The sequence below is a fragment of the Microcaecilia unicolor genome, chromosome 13 (assembly GCF_901765095.1).
Source record: "Microcaecilia unicolor chromosome 13, aMicUni1.1, whole genome shotgun sequence".
Taxonomy (NCBI): Eukaryota; Metazoa; Chordata; class Amphibia; order Gymnophiona; family Siphonopidae; genus Microcaecilia; species Microcaecilia unicolor.
The window spans coordinates 8,511,815-8,531,171 of NC_044043.1; the positions used below are offsets into that span (position 1 = coordinate 8,511,815).

A 19,357-nucleotide genomic window follows, 5' to 3' on the forward strand; every position below is an offset into this window, starting at 1 on the left:
ACACACAGAAAAAATAAATAAATAAAAATAAAAGTCACAATTAATACCTTTTATTAAATTTAGATATTAGATATGTATCATATGTCAAAGAATAAAGTGGTTGCTCAAAGCATATACTAACCACAATCGCTCAACTGCAAAACACTATGCACAAATTTGTGCAAAAACACACTCAGAACCGACGCAAGCCCTGAGCCCAGCAGATTCAGGACTTGATACTGGAACGCTTGTGCACTGCTCACAGAGGTCTGAGCTAAAGCCACATCAGCAAGGCCAAGGCCCCCATGCAGGTAGAGACACTTACAGATGGGGATGGCAGACACGATGAAGGCGTTCCCAAAGAACAGAGCCAACGACTTGGCAGACAAGTTCCTGCTGAAGTCCTGAAGTAGCAGATCCTCCTCGGATCTGCTTGTTGCCGCCTTTCGGAGCCAGTACCACTCCACCGACCCAGAGAAAGACACACCGGCAAGGAAAGAGGAAGGAGGCGGGGCTCCCTGCCTGCCGGAGTCTGCGCAGTACGTTTCTGCCCAAGCAATACCCGGCCGGCCGGCTGAGCAAGCATGCGCAGTACGTGCTTATTTCCTCCGCGGCCAGCTTTTGAGGCAGGATTGCGCGCTAAAGACCAATCTCCTTGCTAAAGACCTGTCAGCATTCCCGCTGGAAGGGGGGGGGGATGAGTGAGCCCGCGTCTGTCAGTCAAGAAGTCATTTCCTGTAGGAGGTAGCTGTTTTGTGTCCAAGGAAGGAGCTCTGAACATCGTGACTGTGAGGGTTATTCATTGGAGCTGCGATGGTTGGTAGAAGCTTAATGTGTTTTAGTAAAAGGGCGGACTGGCTGGGGAGGCTTAGCCTCCCCAAGCCTCTTATACCGGGTGCCTATGTACGAAGATGTGTTTCTTCTTAAATAGAAGTGTGAAAATTCTTTTGTGTCTTTATAGTCAAAGGCCTGTGGAATAAAAGTTGTACCACATGGGCTTTATTTTTGTGGCATCTTCTTGCAGTTAGATGAGCCCTGTGAAGAGCATGTGTACTTTAATATGATCACACTATTTAGCTAACCCTCTAGCAGTGGTGTAAATTCCATTCAAGCAACCACTGCAGTGCAGAAGGGCAAAGGAAAGAGGATCCTTCATGCTCTGGGGGCTCTCCCTAATTTTTGCTTGGGGGGGGGTCCTTAATTGAAGTTTCTGCCACTGCTGCCATAATAACATGAGATACATTATCTTGATAAGTTAATAACAGGTCCTAGCAGGTAATGAATAGCATGTATTTATCAAACTCTCACTAAACTGCACAGAGAGTAAACACTGGTATGAGCTTAGTAACCTCTCATTTACTTATGATATTCCTTCATTTGCAGGTGTGAGCATACAAGTTGTGTGTGAACATAACTTTTCAGGCTCCTATAATGTGCACCTTAACAATTTCTTTCATTGATTACCATTTTTTGCCTGTTGGTCTTAATTGGCTTCTGAGTCCTGTTATTACTATAATCTACAGTAAGTAGAGTTTAAACAAAAATCACCACATACAACATTGAGAGAACTGAATACACATACAAAATAAACTTTTATTGCTTACCCAATAAACACAGATAATTAAGTTCTGCCAATCTGGAGCATTTGTTGAATTGATTCAAGATGTTATAAAGTTCAGTAGGTTCACACAAGACCAGTCCTGCCATTTTACTGACGCAAAAAGAAAAGAAAGTGTAAAAACATCTCCCTTTTTTGTTTTTTTGGGATCTGACAGCTTCCTCCTGCTCCTTTACATCTCTAGAACCAGAGAGCTAGGGAGCCTTCCTTTGCAACTACCCGGTGATTCTATTCTCTGTTCTATATCCTCACCTGGTCTGGTTATTGAAAAGACAGTTTTTGGCTAGGGGCTGTGCACTAGGGATCCTTCTAAAACCCTGCATGCCTGTCTCAAAACTCTTAAGTAGTAGCTAGGACTCGCACCCCACCTGTGTAGGCAGTATCCCCATCCCTCAGTCTACCCAGGGAACTATCCAGGGAAGACCCAATATGGGGACCAAACCTGGGACCTTCCACAAAGTAATGCACAGCATTTGCTATACAGCCTGATCGAAACTGAATCTGCAATCGAAATTGGTCACTCAGATTCAGTAGAAACTGAATCTGCCCCCCCCCCCCCCCAAATCAAAAAATGTGCCCTTCCCAAGTCTACCCTCCGGTGGAAGCCCCCTTTTTTATTTATTTATTTTATTTATTCATAGCATTTGTATCCCACATTTTCCCACCGATTTGCAGGCTCAATGTGGCTTACATTTGCCGTAATGGCGGTTGCCATTTCTGGGTAAAGGCATTACATTAAGGTGCATACATACATGGTAAAGAAGAATACATTGTGGTAGTGTGTATTGGTTCCTGCGTGATAGATAGGATTGCAACATACATTAGGTCATCGGTTGTAGAGAAGCCATAATCAACACAGGGTTAAAGTGAAAGAGGTTAGTCAGTCAAGTGATAAGAGTTCGATTTTTCTAGATCATGTGTAGTCTTATTATTTAGTGTTGAGGATGAATGTTAATGATATGCCTTCTTGAATAGATCAGTTTTCAGTAGCCTTAAGACGACAGTTAAATCTTGCGTTGTTTTTATGGCCTTCGGTAGTGTGTTCCATAGCTGCGTGCAAACGTAGGAGAAACTGGTTGCATATGGGAAAATTAGGTTCTTACCTTGGTAATTTTCTTTCCTTTAGTCATAACAGATGAAGCCATTACGTATGGGTTGTGTCCATCAACCAGCAGGGGGAGATAGAGAGCACTCAAATTTCACAGTGCCACATGGTCAGCTAGCTCCACTGCCTCTTCAGTATTTGAAGCTTCCAAAGCAGTATAACAAACCGCAATGGGAATAACATGAACTTTCCTCACAGCGAACGATGGCCCCATAACAAGGGCATGAACTCAAAAGGAGGGAATGAACACATCCTCCTGGAGAGAATAAACTCGTCCTCCTCTTTGTATTTATGGAGGGAATACACACATCCTCCTGGAGGGAATGAACTCATCCTCCTATAAGTGAACAAGAATCCTGAAGACTGTTTTCCAACTTTCTCCCAAGGAAGGATTAGAACTTCAGGAAACATGAACAGAACCTGAAACAGATTCACATCATACAGACAATCATACAGGGAGGGCTCATGGCTTCATCTGCTATGACTAAAGGAAAGAAAATTACCAAGGTAAGAACCTAATTTTCCCTTCCTTGTCATCAAGCAGATGAAGCCATTACGTATGGGATGTATCAAAGCAATCCCTATATAGGGTGGGAACAAGTCACACCACGCGCTAGCACTTGTGCTCCAAAACGCGCATCCCTCCTAGCAGCCACACCCAGCCTGTAATGTCGGGCAAAAGAGAACTTCGAAGCCCATGTTGCTGCACTGCAGATCTCATGAAGAGAGAGTGCTCCAGTTTCAGCCCAAGAGGAAGAAATCGCTCTTGTAGAATGTGCCTTAAAGGCTACAGGCGGAGGCCGGCCGGCAAGCAGATAAGCTGAAAAGATAGCTTCTTTGAGCCAGCGGGCAATAGTGGCTTTAGACGCTGGAGACCCTCTGCGAGAACCTGATAGTAAAACAAACAAATGATCAGAGGTCCTGAAAGAATTAGTAACTCGCAGATACTGCAACAGAGTCCTGCTCACATCCAACAGGTGCAACTGCCCAAATGATTCTGGAAACTCCTCCTTAACAAAGGAGGGTAGAAAAATAGGCTGGTTTAGGTGAAACGCTAAAACCACCTTAGGCATGAAGGAAGGCACGGTACGAATCGTGACCCCGGACTCTGAAAATTGCAGAAATGGGTCTCGACAGGACAGCGCCTGGAGTTCTGACACCCGTCTTACTGAAGTAATGGCCACCAGAAAAACGGCCTTTAGTGTCAAATCTTTCTCTGAAGCTCGCTGTAGCGGCTCAAAAGGAGAACCCTGCAGAGCCTTCAAAACTAGCCCCAGGTTCCAAGCTGGACAAGGTGCCCGCATGGGAGGATGGAGCCAAAGCACCCCTCTAAGAAACCGTGCCACATCTGGATGAGCAGCTAAAGACACGCCTGCAACCTTACCATGAAGGGAGGCCAATGCTGCCACTTGCACCCGCAGGGAATTATTAGGCCAAGCCTTTTTGTACACCATCCTGCAAAAAGTCCAGAATCGGCGAGACAGGAGCCCGCATGGGTGTGATCGCTTTTGAAACACACCAAGCCTCAAACTGGCGCCAGATCCTGGCATAAGCCACGGAAGTGGACCACTTGCGGGCCTGCAGGAGAGTGGAAATAACATTATTGGAATAGCCTTTGCTTCTCAATTGCGCCCTCTCAATAGCCATGCCGTAAGACCAAAATGGCAGGCGTCCTCCATGGCTACCGGTCCCTGCGACAACAGGTTCGGTACCAGAGGTAAAGGAATGGGAGCCTCCACTAGCATCTGTCGGAGGTCTGCATACCAAGGCCCCCTGGGCCAATCCGGGGCGATGAGAACCACTTCTCCTGGGTGAAGCCGAATCCGCAGGAGCACACGCCCTATCAAGGGCCACGGAAGGAACACATACCAGAGGCCCAGAGGCCAGGGTTGCGCCAAGGCATACCACCCGGCTGAGCGAGGATCTCTCAGTCTGCTGAAAAGCACGGGACTTTGGCAGTTGAGCTTGTCACCATAAGATCCATTACGGGCTTGCCCCATTTGGCACATATCTGCAAGAATACTTTGTCTGCCAGTTCCCATTTCGCTGGATCGATTTGATGCCTGCTTAGATAATCGGCTTGCACGTTGCTCTGACCTGCAATGTGAGCTGCCGACAGAAACTGTAGATGCAGCTCGGCCCAGTGGCAAATCTGTTCGGCCTGCGCGGCCAGCGCTCTGCACTGAGTGCCGCCTTGTCAGTTTATGTAGGCCACTGTTGTGTTGTCCAACATCACTCTGACAGCCAATCCTTCCAGGGTCACTTGAAAGGCCAGAAGCGCCTGAAACACCGCTTTCAACTCTAGGCGATTGACGGACCACTCCGACTCGTCGGGTGTCCAAAGACCCTGGGCATGCTTCCCCTTGCAATGTGCGCCCCAGCCCTTCAGGCTGGCATCTGTCACCACTAGGCACCAATCGGGGAGCGCCAGCGGCATTCCTCGCCGCAGCATGCTGTCTGAGAGCCACCACTCCATGTTGAGTCTGCATTGATAATCCTGAGATACTGGAGACCATTGTTGAAGCAGGGAATACTGCAGAGGTCTCAGGTGCGCTCTCGCCCAGGGCACCAAATCCAAGGTGGCCGTCATCGATCCCAACAGCTGGACAATGTCCCAAGCTCGCAGGCGGGGCATCCTCAGGAGCAGACGGACCTGATTCTGAAGCTAGCACCGCCTTTGCTCGGGTAGGAATACATATCCCGAGTCTGTGTCGAACCGTGCCCCCAAATATTCTAGAGATTGCGAGGGGGTCAGGTGACTTTTGGCTACATTGACGACCCAGCCCAGAGACTGCAGTACTGAGACCACTCTGGCTGTAGCTTGATGGCTCTCTGTTGCGGAGTCTGCTCTGATGAGCCAGTCGTCTAGGTACGGGTGAACCCAGATACCTTCTCGCCTGAGAAAAGCAGCTACTACCACCATTACCTTAGAAAAGGTTCGGGGAGCTGTGGCAAGGCCAAAAGGCAAGGCACGAAACTGGAAATGTTTTCCCAACACCGCAAACCTCAGAAACGTCTGGTGCAGGGGCCAAATTGGAATGTGCAAGTAAGCTTCTTTCAGGTCCAGAGACGTGAGAAACTCTCCTCGCTGTACCGCTGCACTGACGGAGCACAGGGTTTCCATGTGAAAATGCCGCACTCTTAGGGACTTGTTTAATTCTTTTAAGTCCAGAATAGGGCGAAATGACCCACCTTTTCGCGGCACCACAAAGTAAATGGAGTAGTGGCTGCAGCCGAAATCGGTGGGAGGCACCGGGGGAAACCGCCCCAATGTGAATCAAGCCTTGTAAGATCTCCTCTACCGCCGCCCGTTTGGTGGCAGAACCGCATCGGGACTCCACAAACACGTCTCTTATCGGGACATCGGGACATCCTTCTCTGATCAGGTCCAAGACCCACTGATCTGAGTTAATCTTGGCCCACTCCTCGAGAAAGAGGGAAAGACGTCCTCCTATAACAGGAATCGAGGAGGGAGCCGGCGCACCCTCATTGAGAGGGTCGCCCTTGAACTCCAGGTCTTGAGCCTGCTGCTGCGGAACGTTTCTCCGAGCGAAAGGAGTTCCTCTGCTGAAAACCGGCCACAAGAAGTGGACCCAGCAGAATGCCCCGGGCGGTACCTTCTAGCTTCACGGAAGCGAGGCCTATAAGAGGAGTGAACCGCCTGACCCTTGGAGGGAGGCCGCGGCCGATCCTCGGGTAAGCGCTGGGGTTTAGCATCTCCCAGGCCTTTCACAATTTTCTCCAACTCCTCACCCAACAGGAGAAGGCCTTGAAAGGGCAACTTCACCATCCTTTGCTTAGAGGCCATGTCCGCCGCCCAATGCCGTAGCCACAGAAGACGGCGAGCCGCCACTGCTACAGCCATCTGTTTAGCCGAAGCTCTGACAATATCATAGAGGGCGTCAGCCAAAAAGGACAAGGCCGACTCCATTCGCGGAGCCACTTCAGACAAGGGCTCCGCTCCATCACCGGGCTGTTCCACTGCCTGTTGCAACCATGCCAGGCAGGCTCCAGCAGCATAACAACTGCATGCAGACGCCCGAATAGCAAGACCAGCAATTTCAAAGGACCGTTTAAGTGCTGATTCCAGTCTACGGTCTTGCCTGTCCTTCAGGGCAACACCTCCTTCAACCGGGAGGGTAGTTCTCTTTGTCACAGCTGTGACTAATCCACCTTAGGCATTGCAAAGCGAGCCAAATGCTCCTCACTCAGAGAGAATAATTGCCCCATAGCCCTGGAAACTTTCAAAGGTCTTTCGGGGTCAGCCCATTGAGCTGAAATAAGCTCTTGGATGGAGTCATGCAAAGGAAAGGCTCGAGCAGGCTTTTTGGTACTTGCCATCCTCGGATTTCCAGAGGAGGCCACGCCACTCCCAGGATCTTCAATAGAGAGGACCTGTAAGACAATCTGAAATAAGCGCTGGCAGCTCCTCGCGGTGGAAAATCCTCACCGCAGACGGATCATCTGGATCCAGTGGCCCTTCTGCACCTTCCTCTGTTTCCTCTGGCCACGAGGGCCTGCCAGACCCCTCAGAGTCACCACATCCTGACCACGGGGGGGGGGGGGGGGGGGGGGGGGAAGGCGGGTGCGCCACTCTCTGAAGGGGAATTTACCCTTCTGCGCTTCTCTTGTGGCCAGCTATCAGGGAAAAACGCCTCAGAGGGCAATCCCAGGCCTGCATCCACCGGAGGGGCAGTAAGGGGGGGCCGTAGAAAACCCCTGTGGCTGAGCTCTTTTAAGCATATATGCATTATGAAGCAATAATACAAAGTCAGGGGAGAAAAACTCGCCCTGGGCACCCGGTTCCAGTCCGGGGCTAGTAGCTCTTTGGCCAGCCTCAATTCGAGGGCCCCCTCCGGTCTCCAGACCCTCCGCCTCAGCGGGGGTCGCACCATGTGGTGCTTTCAAAATGGCGCCCACTGCCAGCTCCACCGAGCGGGAAGAATCATCGCTCGCCATGCTTGGGCCGGCTCTTACGCCTGAACAGCACGTTTTACAGAGCCACGCTGCTGATCTGCACTTGCCACACTTGGAACAGCACTTAACACTCTCTGCAGCCATCGCCGAAAAAAGGCGGAAAATTCAAAATGGCGGCTTCGCGCCAAAAACGTCCCGATCGCGGGCCCTCCCCGGAGGAGTCAGAAAACACTCTTACCTCACTGGACTGAGTATACAAGCTCCGGTCACGCTGTAGAAACTGAAGAAAACCTCTTGCTTTTTTTTTTTTTTTAAATGCTGTGAGGAAAGTAGAGAAAACAGCAAAAGAGGCAATCAAATCAACTCCGGAGGTACAGAGCAGTGGGAAAGGCAAACCAATGTGCCTGCATCCACCAAGTATAGAGTGGGAAAGAGCAGGGAAAAGTGAAACTAATGTGCTCACATCCACTGGGGGGGATGGGTAACGCAGGGAAAGGGCTAACCTAGGTGCCTTTAAAGTGAAGCTGCTATAGCCTCTAACACCCCGGCTAACAACTGGCAAGCCAGGAGCCACCCCCAGGCAGATTTTTTAAGGAGCTTGATCAAGCTGCAACCACCCTGCTTGGGGAGATAGAGAATACTGAAGAGGCAGTGGAGCCAGGGTTGCCAGGTGGAAAATTTTTTTCCAGCCCGATCGAGCCCAAAAAACAGCCCAAAACCCGCCCAAACACAAACCCCGCCCCTGACACCCCCCCCCCCGCGTCATCACGCCCGCCCCCGCCGTCATCAACCCCGCCCCCGCCGTCACTGGCCCCGCCTTCCACGTCACCGGCCCCGCCTCCCCGTCATCGGCCCCGCCTCCCACGTCATCGGCCCCGCCTCCCCGTCATCGGCCCCGCCTCCCATGTCATCGGCCCCGCCTCCCCGTCATCGGCCCCGCCTCCTACGTCATCGGCCCCGCCTCCCACGTCACTAACCCCGCCCAAAACGTCATTAACCCCACCCAAAAACGTCACTAACCCCGCCCCCCCGCGGCCGAAAAAACCGCACTGAAGGCCAAAAACAGCCCAAAAAAACCGCAACCCGCCGCGGGCAAAAATTTCCCGCGGCGGGTCGCGGAAAACCGCCCAATTGGGCGGTAAAACCGCCCACCTGGCAACACTGAGTGGAGCTAGCTGACCATGTGGCACTGTGAAATTTGAGTGCTTTCTATCTCCCCCTGCTGGTTGATGGACACAACCCATACATAATGGCTTCATCTGCTTGATGACAAGGAAGTGGATTTATATTTTAATCCTTTACAGTTGGGGTAGTGGAGATTGAGGAATGAGCATGCTGATCTTTTTGCGTTCCTAGTAGGCAAGTCTATAAGATCTGGCATACAGGCCGGTGCTTCCCCATGAACGATTTTGTGGACCAGGGTGCAAACTTTGAATGCAATACGTTCTTTTAATGGGAGCCAGTGCAGTTTTTCTCTTAGGGGTTTGGCCGTTTTATATCTCGTTTTCCCGAACATGAGTCTGGCTGCTGTATTTTGAGCGGTTTGAAGCTGCTTGATGATTTGTTCTTTGCATCCGTCATAGATGGCATTACAGTAGTCTAGATGGCTTACTACTACTACTTAACATTTCTAAAGCGCTATTAGGGTTACTCAGCGCTGTACAGTTTAACAAAGAAGGACAGTCCCTGCTCGAAGGAGCTTACAATCTAAAGGACGAAATGTCAAGTTGGGGCAGTCTAGATTTCCTGAATAGAGGTATAATGGTTAGGTGCCGAATGCGACATTGAAGAGGTGTGCCTTGAGCAAGGATTTGAAGATGGGCAGGGAGGGGGCTTGGCGTATGGACTCGGGGAGTTTATTCCAAGCATAGGGTGAGGCGAGGCAGAAAGGGCGAAGCCTGGAGTTGGCGGTGGAGGAGAAGGGTACTGAGAGGAGGGATTTGTCCTGTGAGCGGAGGTTTTGGGTAGGAACATAAGGGGAGATGAGGGTAGAGAAGTAACGAGGGGCTGCAGATCTAGTGCATTTGTAGGTTAGTAGGAGAAGCTTGAACTGTATGCGGTATCTGATCGGAAGCCAGTGAAGTGACTTGAGGAGAGGGGTGATATGAGCATATTGGTCCAGATAGATGGCTAAGTGGGAGGCCAGTGAGGAGTAGGTTGCAGTAGTTAAGGCGAGAGGTAATGAGAGAGTGGATGAGAGTTCGGGTGGTGTGCTCAGACAGGAAAGGGCGAATTTTGCTGATGTTATAGAGAAAGAAGCAACAGGTCTTGGCTATCTGCTGGATATGCGCAGAGAAAGAGAAGGAGGAGTTGAAGATGACTCCGAGGTTACGGGCAGATGAGACGGGGACAATGAGGGTGTTATCAACTGAGATAGAGAGTGGAGGGAGAGGAGAAGTGGGTTTGGGTGGAAAGACAATAAGCTCGGTCTTGGCCATGTTCAGTTTCAGGTGGCAGTTGGACATCCAGGCAGCAATGTCGGATAAGCAGGCCGATACTTTGGCCTGGGTTTCCGCAGTGATGTCTGGTGTGGAGAGATAGAGCTGGGTGTCGTCAGCATAAAGATGATATTGGAACCATGAGATGAGATCAGCGAGCCCAGGGAAGAGGTATAGATTGAAAAAAGAAGGGGTCCAAGGACAGATCCCTGAGGAACTCCAACAGAGAGCAGGATAGGGGTGGAGGAAGATCCATGAGAATGTACTCTGAAGGTACGGTGGGAGAGATAAGAGGAAAACCAGGAGAGGACAGAGCACTGGAACCTAAATGAGGACAGTGTGGCAAGAAGTAAATTGTGATTGACAGTGTCAAAAGCGGCGGATAGGTCGAGGAGGCTTAGTACCATTGATTGTACTAGGCTTCGGAATACTTCTCTTGGGAAGAAAGGTTTGATCCTTTTAAGTTTCCACATTGAGTAGAACATTTTCTTTGCTGTATTTTTCGCATGGTCTTCAAATGTGATATTTCGGTCAATTGTGACTCCCAAAATTTTCAGTCTGTCTGAGACCGGAAGGGTGTACTCTGGGGTGTTTATTGTATTGGGCTTGTTTGTGTTATATTGTGAGGATAAGATGAGACATTTTCAAGTCCCTGTCTAGGTGCCCGCTCCTGGATCTACCTCATCGTTGGTGGGTAATAGGCGCAGGAGCCTCCCCACTCGCTGCTGCAGATGGCCAGTTCCAGTAGAAATGGCTGCCAATATGTCCCACAGCAGCCTTGCGACACTGCCACGAAAGATTCTGGCAGCCATTTTGAGACTGGAACCAGCACAGGCAGAAGCAAGATGGCAGCAACTATGGGACATACAAATCCAAGATGGCAGTGAATAGGAAAAGTTTGTCTGTGCACAGCTTATTACACATTTCTTTTAGAGTATAATCAAGAGAGTAAGCGGTGTAGTTGGACATTAAACAGTGTGTATGTTGGTATAAAATTATCATCCCATAGACCCCCTCCTGATTTTAAAGAAGTGTTAATGTTAAAAAGTTAAATTAGTTAACTTAATGGTACATAGAAAAAAGGTTTGGGGATTTGCTTTGCTGCATGGCTGTTGGTGAGGGGATCACATTGCAGAAAGGGGGTGGGGAAAAGCCTGTGCTTTTTAACATTTAAAATACTGTTCAAGCAAGGTGTAAAATGTATTCTTTTCTGCATAGCAAAGGTAAAGTGTGTGCACCGGGTGGGAGAGGGTTTTTTTTTTTAACAAGATCGTTGTCTATGAGAGAAAGGCACATGAGGTGGGGAGGAGAGAATCCTTGCCAGTCTGTTTACTCTACTGATTACCCTCTAAAATAAATATGTGATAGTGGCTGGACACAGCTAAAAGCTGTGCACAGACAATGATTTCCTGCACAGCTATACTGTTGCAAAAGTGGGGTTAGAACTGGAACTCGGAGGCTGAAAGGAGGGGCAGGTGGGGGCTGGGGCAAATCACTGGATGTGGATGGGAGGGTAGGGAAGGTAGAGAGGAGAAATCGCTGGACATGGAGGGGAGGGCAGGGGAGAGAGGAGAATTGCTGGACATGGATGGATGGATGGAGGGAGGGAGGCACTTATTGGGGAAGGAGGAAGAGGCAGAGATGCTGGATCCATGGTGGGGGGTGCAGGAGAGAGAAAATAGAGAGGAATACTTGCTGGACCCTAAAGGAGTGGGCCAAGAGAAAAGATGTTCACTTTAGGAGGGGGTGCATAGGAGGTAAGGAAGAGAGAAGCTGACCCTGGGTTGGGGGGTGAGGGCTGTGTGGGAGAAAGGGAAAAAAGAAGCTGGACATGGGGGAGGATAAGGACACAGAGGGCAATACTGGAGGGGGATACAGATACTGAGGGAGTAATGCTGAACATGTTGGGCAGGGACAGGGACAGAGTGGGTTTGCTGAACAGGGCAAGGAGGAGGACACAGAGGGAAAGAGGGGATGGGATTTTGATATACCACCTTTTTATGTGGTTAATAATCACAGCAGTTTACATATTATATACAGGTACTTATTTTGTATTTGGGGCAATGGAGGACAGTTAAGTGATTTGCTCAGAGTGACAAGGAGCTGCAGTGGGACTTGAACCTGGTTTCCCATTAGACTACTCCACCACTCCTCCATGCCCAACATGATGGGAGGGTAGGGGCAGGGCAGATAGGGACACAGAGGGAAGATGAATGATGGGCATGGAGAGAGAGAGGAAATGTCTAATGAAGCCCTGACAAGAGAGTTAAGAGAAGACAAAGGAAAAAAACAGAAGCAGAAACTAGAGACTGGGACTAATATAATTAGAAAAATAAAATGATCAAAACAACAAAGGGAGAAAAAGTGAAATTAGGTTTACCTGCTAATTTTCTTTCCTTGAGTCCTTCCAGATCGGTCCAGATGCTTGAATATATGCTCTCCTGTTAGCAGATAGAGATTGAGAACTACTGAATTATGAGATCACTCTATATAGCATTCTGTGCAGCCTAGCAACAGCCAGTATTTTCTTAACAAAGTAGTGAATTTAACTCCCCATAAACACTAGGAGAAATCTAATGACAAGACATATTGTAAACATTTTATCAGTTAACAGAACTTCAAACGGAGAGAGGTGAAGAAACAAGTTCAATATCCCTTAAAACACATATCTGTACACAGTGGTGTGCTGGTAAATTTTTAACAACAGGCTCTCTCTCTCTGAACCACCTCTGCGCCCCCCCCCCCCCCCGTCCACCTCTGCGCCCCCCCCCCCAAAAAAAAAAATAAAACATTTGCAGAGCTGGCTATACCCCAATTTGACTGCCCCTATCGGACCGACCGTTCACTTGTCTATTAGATTGTAAGCTCTTTGAGCAGGGACTGTCTCTCTTTGTTAAATTGTACAGCGCTGCGTAACCCTAGTAGCGCTCTAGAAATGTTAAGTAGTAGTAGTAGTAGTAGTAAGAGAGCGTGCTTTCAAACAATCCTTACATCCAAATTTACCTTCTTTTAATGTAAAAAAGAAAAAATCCTTTGTCCTCAATTTTTTAAGACACTACCTACCTGCTGGATAGTGATGGCACAAGGAAAGCAAGTTTGGTCCAGTGAAGACTAACGTAAAATAACCTGGCTATTCCTTAGCTGGGCCGTAGTATTACCATATTGAAAATGCGACCATACCAACAAGCCTCTGTGGTAATGCTCCACTAATAAGTTAAAAGATTAACTGGATTTCTTGAAAGGATTATTATATAAACTTAGGATGCATCATGACTAGGGACACACACATATAGGTTTGTTTTGGTTGGAGTGTACGGCGATGACGGCTGCGGGGTGGGGGGGAAACAGAGCCTAACTTAATTGGCTTCGACGCCTTGACGTCAGTCCGCCTCCCCTTTTAGCTACCCTGAAGTCTCGCGGTGTTTGCCCTGCCTGCTCCCTCCCTCCCTCAAGCGGCGGTTGCCGAAGTCTCGCGGTGCTTGCTTGGCAGCTTGTCTTTCGCTCGCTCTCTGTCTGGAGGTCGTTGGAGTCACCATGCTGTCCCGTCTGAGCAGACCTGTGTCCGCTGTCCTGCGCAGGGGCTTCGGCTCCTCGGCTCAGGTGGGTTTCTGCCTTTGCTTCTCCTTTTCCCCAGTTCCTAGAGGGGGAATGAGTTGCCATCGTCTTGCAATAGCCCAGCTCCGAAGTTCGAGATGCGCAGCGCTTACTCTACCGCATAGTAACGCAGTAGATGACGGCAGAAGAAGACCCGCACGGGCCATCCAGTCTGCCCAACAAGATGACTCGTATTTGCTGCTTTTTATGTACCTTACCTTGATTTGTACCTGTGCTCTTCAGGGCACAGACTGTATACTACTACTTAACATTTCTATAGCGCTGCTAGGGTTACGCAGCGCTGTATTTTATTTTTGTTACATTTGTACCCTGCGCTTTCCCACTCGTGGCAGGCTCAATGCGGCTTACATGGGGCAATGGAGGGTTAAGTCACTTGCCCAGAGTTCCACTAGCAACATTCCATGTAGAAGTCGGCCCTTGCAGATCACCAATGTGGCCGCGCAGGCTTCTACATGGAATGTTGCTAGTGGAATAGCAACATTCCATGTAGAATCTCCAATAGTAGCAACATTCCATGTAGAAGTCAGCCCTTGCAGATCACCAATGTGGCCGCGCAGTCTTCTACATGGAATGTGGCTAGTGGAATAGCAACATTCCATGTAGAATCTCAAAGAGTAGCAACAGAACCTCAAATAGTAGCAACATTCCATGTAGAATCTCCAATAGTAGCAACATTCCATGTAGAAGTCGGCCCTTGCAGATCACCAATGTGGCTGCGCAGGCTTCTGCTTCTGTAAGTCTGACGTCCTGCACCTAAGTGCAGGACGTCAGACTCACAGAAACAGAAGCCTGCGCAGCTTTCTACATGGAATGTGGCTAGTGGAATAGCAACATTCCATGTAGAATCTCCAATAGTAGCAACATTCCATGTAGAATCTCCAATAGTAGCAACATTCCATGTAGAATTTCAAAGAGTAGCAACAGAACCTCAAATAGTAGCAACATTCCATGTAGAATCTCCAATAGTAGCAACATTCCATGTAGAAGTCGGCCCTTGCAGATCACCAATGTGGCCGCGCAGGCTTCTGCTTCTGTGAGTACATACGTGCAGGACGTCAGACTCACAGAAACGGAAGCCTGCGCAGCCTTCTACATGGAATGTTGCTAGTGGAATAGTAGAATCCATGTAGAATCTCCAATACTAACAACATTCCATGTAGAATCTCCAATAGTAGCAACATTCCATGTAGAATCTCCAATAGTATCTATTTTATTTTTGTTACATTTGTACCCTGCGCTTTCCCACTCATGGCAGGCTCAATGCGGCTTACATGGGGCAATGGAGGGTTAAGTGACTTGCCCAGAGTCACAAGGAGCTGCCTGTGCCTGAAGTGGGAATCGAACTCAGTTCCTCAGGACCAAAGTCCACCACCCTAACCACTAGGCCACTCCTCCACTGTTGCTACTATTTGAGATTCTACATGGAATGTTGCTATTCCAACATTCCATGTAGAAGTCGGCCCTTGCAGATCACAAATGTGGCCGCGCAGGCTTCTGCTTCTGTGAGTCTGACGTCCTGACTCACAGAAACAGAAGCCTGCGCAGCCTTCTATATGGAATGTTGCTAGTGGAATAGCAACATTCCATGTAGAACCTCAAATAGTAGCAACATTCCATGTAGAATCTCCAATAGTAGCAACATTCCATGTAGAATCTCCAATAGTAGCAACATTCCATGTAGAAGTCAGCCCTTGCAGATCACCAATGTGGCCGCGCAGTCTTCTACATGGAATGTGGCTAGTGGAATAGCAACATTCCATGTAGAATCTCAAAGAGTAGCAACATTCCATGTGGAATCTCAAATAGTAGCAACAGAACCTCAAATAGTAGCAACATTCCATGTAGAATCTCCAATAGTAGCAACGTTCCATGTAGAATCTCCAATAGTATCTATTTTATTTTGTTACATTTGTACCCTGCGCTTTCCCACTCATGGCAGGCTCAATGCGGCTTACATGGGGCAATGGAGGGTTAAGTGACTTGCCCAGAGTTCCACTAGCAACATTCCATGTAGAAGTCGGCCCTTGCAGATCACCAATGTGGCCGCGCAGGCTTCTACATGGAATGTTGCTAGTGGAATAGCAACATTCCATGTAGAATCTCCAATAGTAGCAACGTTCCAAGTAGAATCTCCAATAGTATCTATTTTATTTTTGTTACATTTGTACCCCGCGCTTTCCCACTCATGGCAGGCTCAATGCGGCTTACATGGGGCAATGGAGGGTTAAGTGACTTGCCCAGAGTTCCACTAGCAACATTCCATGTAGAAGTCGGCCCTTGCAGATCACAAATGTGGCCGCGCAGGCTTCTGCTTCTGTGAGTCTGACGTCCTGACTCACAGAAACAGAAGCCTGCGCAGCCTTCTATATGGAATGTTGCTAGTGGAATAGCAACATTCCATGTAGAACCTCAAATAGTAGCAACATTCCATGTAGAATCTCCAATAGTAGCAACATTCCATGTAGAATCTCCAATAGTAGCAACATTCCATGTAGAAGTCAGCCCTTGCAGATCACCAATGTGGCCGCGCAGTCTTCTACATGGAATGTGGCTAGTGGAATAGCAACATTCCATGTAGAATCTCAAAGAGTAACAACATTCCATGTGGAATCTCAAATAGTAGCAACAGAACCTCAAATAGTAGCAACATTCCATGTAGAATCTCCAATAGTAGCAACATTCCATGTAGAATCTCCAATAGTATCTATTTTATTTTTGTTACATTTGTACCCCGCGCTTTCCCACTCATGGCAGGCTCAATGTGGCTTACATGGGGCAATGGAGGGTTAAGTGACTTGCCCAGAGTTCCACTGGCAACATTCCATGTAGAAGTCGGCCCTTGCAGATCACCAATGTGGCCGCGCATGCTTCTGCTTCTGTGAGTCTGACGTCCTGCACGTACGTGCAGGACGTCAGACTCACAGAAACAGAAGCCTGCGCAGCTTTCTACATGGAATGTGGCTAGTGGAATAGCAACATTCCATGTAGAATCTCCAATAGTAGCAACATTCCATGTAGAATCTCAAAGAGTAGCAACAGAACCTCAAATAGTAGCAACATTCCATGTAGAATCTCCAATAGTAGCAACATTCCATGTAGAAGTCAGCCCTTGCAGATCACCAATGTGGCCGCGCAGTCTTCTACATGGAATGTGGCTAGTGGAATAGCAACATTCCATGTAGAATCTCAAAGAGTAGCAACAGAACCTCAAATAGTAGCAACATTCCATGTAGAATCTCCAATAGTAGCAACATTCCATGTAGAAGTCGGCCCTTGCAGATCACCAATGTGGCTGCGCAGGCTTCTGCTTCTGTAAGTCTGACGTCCTGCACCTAAGTGCAGGACGTCAGACTCACAGAAACAGAAGCCTGCGCAGCTTTCTACATGGAATGTGGCTAGTGGAATAGCAACATTCCATGTAGAATCTCCAATAGTAGCAACATTCCATGTAGAATCTCAAAGAGTAGCAACAGAACCTCAAATAGTAGCAACATTCCATGTAGAATCTCCAATAGTAGCAACATTCCATGTAGAAGTCGGCCCTTGCAGATCACCAATGTGGCCGCGCAGGCTTCTACATGGAATGTTGCTAGTGGAATAGCAACATTCCATGTAGAATCTCCAATAGTAGCAACGTTCCAAGTAGAATCTCCAATAGTATCTATTTTATTTTTGTTACATTTGTACCCTGCGCTTTCCCACTCATGGCAGGCTCAATGCGGCTGACATGGGGCAATGGAGGGTTAAGTGACTTGCCCAGAGTCACAAGGAGCTGCCTGTGCCTGAAGTGGGAATCGAAGTCAGTTCTTCAGTTCCCCAGGACCAAAGTCCACCACCCTAACTACTAGGCCACTCCTCCACTGTTGCTACTATTTGAGATTCTACATGGAATGTTGCTATACATTCCATATAGAAGTCGGCCCTTGCAGATCACCAATGTGGCCGCGCAGGCTTCTGCTTCTGTGAGTCTGACGTCCTGCACGTACGTGGAATAGCAACATTCCATGTAGAATCTCCAATAGTAGCAACGTTCCAAGTAGAATCTCCAATAGTATCTATTTTATTTTTGTTACATTTGTACCCTGCGCTTTCCCACTCATGGCAGGCTCAATGCGGCTGACATGGGGCAATGGAGGGTTAAGTGACTTGCCCAGAGTCACAAGGAGCTGCCTGTGCCTGAAGTGGGAATCAAAGTCAGTTCCTCAGTTCCCCAGGACCAAAGTCCACCACCCTAACTACTAGGCCACTCCTCCACTGTTGCTACTATTTGAGATTCTACATGGAATGTTGCTATACATTCCATATAGAAGTCGGCCCTTGCAGATCACCAATGTGGCCGCGCAGGCTTCTGCTTCTGTGAGTCTGACGTCCTGCACGTACGTGGAATAGCAACATTCCATGTAGAATCTCCAATAGTAGCAACATTCCATGTAGAATCTCCAATAGTATCTATTTTATTTTTGTTACATTTCCCACTCATGGCAGGCTCAATGCGGCTTACATGGGGCAATGGAGGGATAAGTGACTTGCCCAGAGTCACAAGGAGCTGCCTGTGCCTGAAGTGGGAATCGAACTCAGTTCCTCAGTTCCCCAGGACCAAAGTCCACCACCCTAACCACTAGGCCACTCCTCCACTCCTCCACTCACGCTGTACAATTTAACATAAAAGGACAGGCCCTGCTCAAAGAGCTTACAATCTAAAGGACAAGCGAGTAGACGATACGATAGGGGCAGTCAATTTGGGGCAGTCCGGATAGCCTGAAGGTAAGAGTTAGGTGCCGAAGGCAGCATTGAAGAGGTGGGCTTTAAGCACAGACTTGAAGATGGGCAGGGAGGGGGCTTAACGTAGGGGCTCAGGAAGGTTGTTCCAGGCATAGGGTGAGGTGAGGCAGAATGGGCGGAGCCTGGACTTGGCAGTGGTGGAGAAGGGTACTGAGAGGAGACCGTATAAGTCTGCCCCGCACTATCCTCACCTCCCCACCACCGGCTCTGGCACAGACCGTACAAGTCTGTCCAGCACTATCCCCGCCTCCCAACCACCAGCTCCGCCTCCCAACCACCAGCTCTGGCACAGACCGTACAAGTCTGTCCAGCACTATCCCCGCCTCCCAACCACCAGCCCTGCCTCCCGATCTTGACTAAGCTCCTGAGGATCCATTCCTTCGGCACAGGATTCCTTTATGCTTATCCCACGCGTGTTTGAATTCCGCATTAACCAGAACAGACATATTGGGGTTAGACCAATGGTCCATCTAGCCCAGTCTCCTCTTTCCAGCAGTGGCCAGTCCAGGTCACAAGTACTTGGCAGCAAAGTTGCCAGATGGTGAAAACATTTGCAGCCCAAGTCATGCTCAAAAATAGCCCATCGCCAAAAATAACTGGGGGGTGGGGGTCCTCCTTCCATAGCTATTTTTGGTGTTAAAATTTGTTGGGCTTCTTTCTGGATAACTTGGGCTGTAGTCACCACCTTACTTGCTCTGCCTCCATCCTGCTCTCTCCACCACATATTGTGCTGTGCTTGCTAACATCACTTTCACGACTTGCTACTCTGCTGTGCCAGCCTCGTACCAGCAGCTAGACACTGACTCTGAAAAGAGCCCATCTTGGGGTCGCTCTGAAAATAATAGCAAGATTCCATGCTACCAATTCCAGGGCAACCAGTGGCTTCCCCATATCTGGACTTTT

General features: G+C 48.7%; 2 protein-coding genes across 3 annotated transcripts in view; one reads left to right on the forward strand and one right to left on the reverse strand.

The window, feature by feature from the left end:
* Positions 1–12,495, reverse strand: part of STYXL1 (serine/threonine/tyrosine interacting like 1) — a 74,199-nt gene extending 61,704 nt beyond the window's left edge. For both annotated transcript variants that reach the window (XM_030185791.1, XM_030185790.1), the window contains exons 1-2: positions 12,438–12,495; positions 1,584–1,690 (exon numbers count right to left, since the gene is read on the reverse strand). In XM_030185791.1, the coding sequence (XP_030041651.1) occupies positions 1,584–1,686 (103 nt within the window). In that variant the 5' untranslated portion in view covers positions 1,687–1,690; positions 12,438–12,495. The remainder of the gene's footprint in view (positions 1–1,583; positions 1,691–12,437) is intronic.
* Positions 12,496–13,528: 1,033 nt separating this feature from the next.
* The window catches only part of MDH2 (malate dehydrogenase 2), a 72,622-nt gene continuing 66,793 nt past the window's right edge, over positions 13,529–19,357 (forward strand). Inside the window, exon 1 of the mRNA XM_030185917.1 lies at positions 13,529–13,657. Coding sequence (XP_030041777.1) covers positions 13,592–13,657 — 66 coding nt within the window. The 5' untranslated portion in view covers positions 13,529–13,591. The remainder of the gene's footprint in view (positions 13,658–19,357) is intronic.